This window comes from Hordeum vulgare, chromosome 1H (genome assembly GCF_904849725.1).
Source record: "Hordeum vulgare subsp. vulgare chromosome 1H, MorexV3_pseudomolecules_assembly, whole genome shotgun sequence".
Lineage (NCBI taxonomy): Eukaryota > Viridiplantae > Streptophyta > Magnoliopsida > Poales > Poaceae > Hordeum > Hordeum vulgare.
The window spans coordinates 505116353-505123128 of NC_058518.1; the positions used below are offsets into that span (position 1 = coordinate 505116353).

General features: G+C 53.9%; 1 protein-coding gene across 1 annotated transcript; it reads right to left on the minus strand.

Annotated features, from left to right (window-relative positions):
• Positions 1 to 1536: 1536 nt before the first annotated feature.
• Positions 1537 to 3026, minus strand: LOC123420243 (ethylene-responsive transcription factor ERF061). Its single transcript, XM_045107310.1, has one exon. It carries the CDS (start codon positions 2813 to 2815, stop codon positions 1925 to 1927), a length of 891 nt encoding a protein of 296 aa, XP_044963245.1. The 5' UTR covers positions 2816 to 3026; the 3' UTR covers positions 1537 to 1924.
• Between the last annotated feature and the right edge of the window lie 3750 nt (positions 3027 to 6776).

A 6776-nucleotide genomic window follows, 5' to 3' on the forward strand; every position in this document is an offset into this window, starting at 1 on the left:
GAGGAGGATGGAGGCGACCGGTGGCAGGTGGACGAGGCGGCCTGGACGGGACGCGACGGAGGTGGCCGGCGGGGGCGAGCAGGCCGAGCGGGGGCGAGCGCGGACTGCGGGGCGAGCAGGCCGAGCGCGGCCGAGCGCGGCCGGGCGGGGCGAGCAGGCCGAGCGACGTGCGATGCGGGAGGATGGAGAGGAAAGGATCCGATGCGGTTAAAATATTATTCTTTTACCTGTCCATCCCCAACTAGCTCCAATTAGCACCTCTTCTGAGGGCTAGTTTTTTGGTGGGTTAGTTTGCATCTAACCCAAACTAGCCCATGTGTTTGGATACTTTAGGAGCTAGTTCAGCTCAAACTAGCTCAAACTAGCTCTAGCAGTGGGAGGCCCTGTTTGGATCCTAGGGTTAGAGTTAGAGTTGGTTAGATTGAACTCATCTAACCCTCAAAAATCCAAACAGGGTGGGTTAGAGTTGTTAGATGCATCTAACCCACTCAAAAAATCTAACCCACCCAAGAGGTGCTTTTTTGGGTTAGAGTTGGGTGGGGGCCAGAAAAAGTTACTTTTCTCACTCCCTCCACCACACAAAATCCTAGATAAAGGAGCCAAATGATTGGAAAAAATGTATTTATTGGTAATCTAACCCTTCCATCCAAACACCTCTTTGGTTAGAGTTAGTTCAGGGTTAGTCTAGAGTTAGAATCTAACTCTAACCTCTAACCGAGTTAGAGTATTCAAACAGGGCCAGAGATTCGCTTTTATTTTCATGTCCTGTCGAAAGCATTTTCAAGACTGCAACACAATCTGACCGCACTAGCACATGACTAACTGTGACCGTACGTCAGGTACGAATATGAAAATATCTGTTCAGGACGCACGTACGCACGGACAGGCGATTGACCCCGAATCTTTTCGAGCAGGGTTTCCTTGCCACCAGTCATTCATCAGGGCAGATCTTTTCACTGTAGTACGTACTCTACTACTAGTACCTGTGAGCACTGAAGAAGAACCTCCATGGAGTGATTAAATGAAGCTTTGGATCGGCCAATCAGGATTACGGAGCTGTTATCCATGGAGACATTCCAATCAGGGATGCCCTGGCCTGGCCCGGCCCCAGATCTTGGGAGATTAGTTGAGAAGTGAGGGATATGCTCCGGCCGTGGAGCCCAGCTCAACCAACTACTGTTTGCGCCACATGCTTGCAGCGACATTGCTGCACATGTGTCCATCCCCCGATTCTCCGTCGGAATTGGACCACCGCAAATCCGCAATGTTCCTTTCAGAAATTCATGGTGAACGAGATTTGGTAAGTGGCTACATGGGGAAATGCCATCCATGGCTTTCTTCTTCCTCCTCCTCCAGCCCCTTCTTCCTCCTCAGCTCACCTGAACTGCCATGGAAACAATGGAGGAAACTGTTGGTAATGGTGAGATTCCGAGGTTGGCATCTCTTCTGTTACTGTGGAGTGACCGAGTGAGGCTCGGGACTGAAAAAGATAAACAGAGGAGGAAGAAACAATGGTGCTGGCTGAAGAACGTACAATGAAATTAACACTTATGTTGACATTAGAGATGCTATGAATTCAGGGATCAGCTTTACAACTTTGTCGATGTGATGTGATGCGAATGCTCAGGACACGACAGATGCAGAATGCAGTTGCAGTTGCTAGTAGTAATTGGGATTTAGGAGTATAGTCTCTAGGAGACGCCCAATTTTTCCCGGGCATTTTATTGCTCATATAGTGACAGGTTAACTGTAATCCTCCCTCCTCACAGATGGAGATCGAATCAATCCTACGATACCAGCTTCGGCTCCGACAGACGCCGCAACCATGTCCACGCCATCGCCATGAATGGGATGGGATGGACCTTGATGCTGGTTGGCTTTGCGTCCGTCGAATCGGTCTAGTCCTACTGGCCGCCGGCGGCGGCTAGAAGTTGAGCATCTCCCAGATGAGCTCCGGGTCGAAGGACGGCATCTGCTGCAGCGAGCACTCGAAGTCGGCCGCGGACAGCACCCCCTCCGGCGACCCGTACGACGACGTCGTCGTCGTCGTCGTCTCGGACGTCGTGGCGCTCTCGGACACGACGGGGCGCGGGGCCGTCGGCGCCACCGGGGCGGCCTCGGCGCGTTGGGTGTTGTTCTGCTGCTGCTGCTGCTTGCTCTCCTCGCGCAGCCGCCTGGCGCGCGCGCGCTTGCGGGCCATGCGGACGCGGATGGCCTGGATCTTGGCGTCCACCGCGTCGCGGAGATGGCGGAGGGCGTCGGGGAAGCGGGCGTCGTCGGCGCCGTCCATGACGCCGGGGAAGTTGAGGCGCGCGTACTCGCCGCGGAGCCGGTAGGCGGCGCGGTCGTAGGCGTGCGCGGCGGTCTCGGGAGAGTCGTAGGTGCCGAGCCAGACGCGCACCCGGTTCTGCGGCAGCCGGATCTCCGCCACCCACTTGCCCCACTGCCGCTGCCGCACGCCGCGGTACATCTTCCTGCCCGCCGCCGCCGCTGCCGCCGCGTCGTGCGCCGCCGCTGCCGCCGCGTCGTGCGCCGCCGCACCAGGAAAAGGAAAAGGAACAGCGTAGCCCGACGAGGAGCTGGTAGCCGCCGCAGCGCTGGCTTGATGGTGGGTGGCGGCGAAGGTGCGGAGGAGCTCGCTCTGGCGGTAGTAGACGCTGGAGCCGAGCGGCGGGATGGTGACGGGCGGGGGCAGGTGGGAGAAGACGGTGTCGAGCGCGCTGGCGCCGCCGGGGGAGAGCAGGAGGGAGGACACCGCGGAGCGCACCTCCCCGGTGAAGCTGGACGGCGACAGCGTCCGGAGGCTGGCGTCCATGGACGGGAGCTGGAGCGAGTTGGTTCGGGCGTTCACGGGCGGGGCGGGAATGGCATCCTTGGCCGGAGCAAAAGGCGAGTCTTGGTGTGGTGGCGATTAGCGGTGGAGTGTGAGAGGTTTGTCTGTCTGTCCAAGCCAGGTGCGCGTCGTGTGGCTTTATATAACCCATGGGCGCCGGGCGCCGGGCGCCGTGGTCACCATGACGCCCCTGGCAACCGGGAATGAAATGGAGTCCTACGTATGAACTGAGCCCGGCGCCGTTCAGACTGCAAACCGGGTGTGTGTGTGATGTGTGTCAATTTAGCTGCGACGCACGGAGTTAATGTGACGCCACTCGGTCAACTTCTCGGCATGTTTACACCCGTAATCGCTCATGTGATCGACCGCCCAACGGAGAAGATGCACCCACGCAGAGATATCGCCATGGTTGACGGGTTCATGTTCACTCCCATGTCAAAACACCAAAGAATTCCATCGATCATTCTGTACACCACTGGATATAGCTGCCCAAATGGGCCGGGCTAAACAGGCCGACCCGCGAGCCCGCCGGCACGGCGGGCCATGGGCTGGGCATGGCACGACTAAAACGGGTCCGTGCCAGGCACGCAGCCCGCCTCGGGCCGTGTCTAGGCCTGAAGGCTGGGCACGCGGGCCGGCACGACACGGCCCGTTTACATTTTTTATTTTTTATTTACATATATATATATAACATATAAAATAGCCTAATAGGCTAAAATCAACCCAAAAACTACCTAAAATAGGCATAAAAACGTGCTTAGCGTACCGTCGGGCCGGCCCATTTAGCTCTCATGCCGTGCCTGGGCCGGAAGGCTGCGCACATGGGGCGGCACAACACGGCCCAGCTAATATTCGTGCTTGGATGGGCCGTGTCGTGCAGGGCCGTTTACAGCCGTGTCGTGCCGGGCCGGCCCGTTTGGCCAGTTATGCCACTGAAGATGAGAAAATCAACAACATGGTATCCTTCATTTACCCATGGTACATCATTTTGCTTCCCCTCTCGCGGAAGCCGCGGTCAGTCCATGCTCTCACCTCTCCTCTGCATGTCACTCTAGCGGTCGGTGCGGCAAGAGAGATCTCGGTGTCAAGGCTCCGTTGGCTAGTAGTTTGTGTTAGTTTTTTTGTTTCTCTGGATGGTAGTGCTCGAGTGAATGACGATGTTTTATTTTTGAGCTAGTATTTCGGGCTTTAAACTTACTCGTGTCAGTTCGTTGGTGGAGTTGTAGCGTGGCCCTTGCCATCTGCTATGAGGTTAGAGTTTTTCGTCGTGCGTGTGTGACGACGAGACCTGGCCTCAAGTGCTGAATCATTTTGAAGTGTTTAATATCGGCCAGTATGACTCCCACACGCTGATCCCTACCAGCACGTTTACGAGGACTTCTCAACTGTCAATAACAAGGTCAGGCTAACTCCGATACATGAGCGGTTACGTCGGTGTGTCAATGATTTGTTCTTTCAATGACAATGGTTGTTCGGTTGTCCAAGAACATTGGTGTAACTTTTATTAGGGTAATGTTATCTTGTGGACGTTTGCTGGGGCCATGGAAAAACAAACATTTTCGTCACAACTTATGTGTTGTGATCATGGCAGCCTTCTAATGAACATGATATTTTCCCAGCAAATCTTCCGCATGTCAGAAACTGCCATGCATTTTCGAGTAAATTGCTTTCTTCCCAGCTGTAGCGTAGACTCATGACGTCCACGAGGTTAGAGTTCTTTACCGTGCGTGTGCGACGTCGAGATCTGTTGTCAAGCGCTGAATCGGTTTCATAGATTCAACATCGGCCGCTGTGGCTCCAACACGACGGTCCCTGGCTGCACGTGCATAAGGATTTCCCGATTGTCACCCACGTCAAATGTTTTTATGAATCTGACATGAAAACATTCGCAAATGTCGTGCCTCCCAACGAACATTCGCTTGCTATTGCAGTACTTATTAGATGTTTGATGTGTTTGATACTTTGGACGAACCATAGACTCCGGTCCTTTTTAAATTGAAAGTTTTGTATGATTCCCCACAGCCAACAACATGGTATCCTAATAAAATACTCCGAAATAGGAGTAGTTAAAATCCTCTCCAAGAAGAAGCGTTAAAATCCAGCCATCCGGTTTGCACAACATATATACTCCCTCTATCCGGAAATACTTGTTCTAAAAAATCATGTATTTAAACTTATTTTAGTTATAGATACATTTATTTTATTCATTTTTAGGACAAGTATTTTGGGACGGAGGGAGTATATACCAACGACAAAAATTCAGTCACAGGGCGTTGAATTCTCAGCACCATTGTACCGAACCGAAGGGAAGCCGTGGCAGTTTGGGGGAATTTGTTTGACGGGTGGGTGGGTGGGTGGCGGGTGACACGTGGGGCGAGGTACGGGGGGGAGTGATTGTCAAAGCAGAGGAGAGGAGAAGGTCGGAACGGGACGCGATTACGCCCACAGCCGTGAAGGAGGCGCCAAAAGCAAACTTTTGGCATTTATGAGGATTGGTTGCAGCGACAGCGGCGTCTCCCTCCCTGCCCGTCGGCATCGCGTCGCCGCCCGTCCGCTCCACCGGTTGGACGCGGTCCTCGCCGCTCCGGCGGAGGCACCGTCGGCGGCCCCGCGTATCCCGCGCCGGAACGATCGCTGATGATTTTGTTCTTCCTTCCGGCCCGGGGAAGAGGAGACGGGCGCATGTGCTGCGAGTCTGCGACGTTAACGCGGGGAAGGGGGAGGCTTGCACGGTTTGGGTGTTGCTCCGTTTTGTGTGGCGCCAGCTATGTATGTGTGTCTGGTCCCTTCGCATGCACGTTCCTTTCGTTTGATCGTCGATTCCGTGAGAAGCTCTCCCCTCGCCTCCTCTCCCTCCCAAGGCTGCGTAGAGATACTTTGCCCTCCTTCAGTTTCTAAATATAAGTTTGTTATTTTTTTTATTACAGGCTACATACGAAATAAAATTAGTGAATCTATATTATAAAAGAATTCTAGAGTAACATAGTTTTTGTTGTCACGGAAATTTACAATATTTCAGTGAAGTGCAATTTTTTCCAGGTGGACGATATTTCTATAGCCACGACGTTACGAGAGATCCTTGCCTCCTTCCTCTTGTTTTCCATGATTTGTTGGTTATCCTTTAGCATGGGGTGCCCGACACGCTGCTGGGAGGAGACATCTGCTCGACGATACCCACATGTACCTGAGACGCCAACACCACCTCCCTATCTCGCTGTCGACGACGGCGAATCTTACGGGCAACGTTCTCCGGCTTGCAAGACAAAGCGGAGGAAGGGACGTCGACGGACGAGGCGAACTGCGCCTCCGTTGCGACGGTTGGGGACGGGCTGGGAGACATCACGCCGGTGGATCGGGACATGTGGTGAGGATGGAGAGCAAGGGTGCCGGACGACGAGGGCTTGCGCGCCGAAAATGTTGTAGGGCAACAGGAGGAGGATGAAGGGTTTGAAGAATTTGGGGCAATTTGCGGCGGGGTAGGGTTGACGGGTCCGACGTGAGGGGCGTACCCGGGCTCGCCCATATCCTCCTTATATTTGGGCTGGATATGAGGGGTCCAGTCAGCCCTGACGTTTCAGGCCCGTTTGATGGGTCCGGAAGGGTCAAAAAATTTATGATCGGTCAATGACCGGGCAACCTGTCCGGTCGTTCGAGGCGGGTTTGAGGAATCCGGCTGTAGATGCTTTATTGTTTGCAAAAACATTTACAACAGAAGATCTGTTGTAGAAAACGTTGTTGACCATTTTGTATGTAACTCTTAAAATCTAGCTCATGTTACAGAAAACCTTTTGCAACACCGGACATGTTGCACAGAGTATTCTAGTGATAGTTGTGTGCAGCTTGGTTGCACGCCATGCAACAACGTACAGCTTGCGGGAGAAGCTTGTCTGCGTGCTACTTGTCGGCGAGCGCCGGTGGCCACAATCGGTGCAGCTCAGGAAGG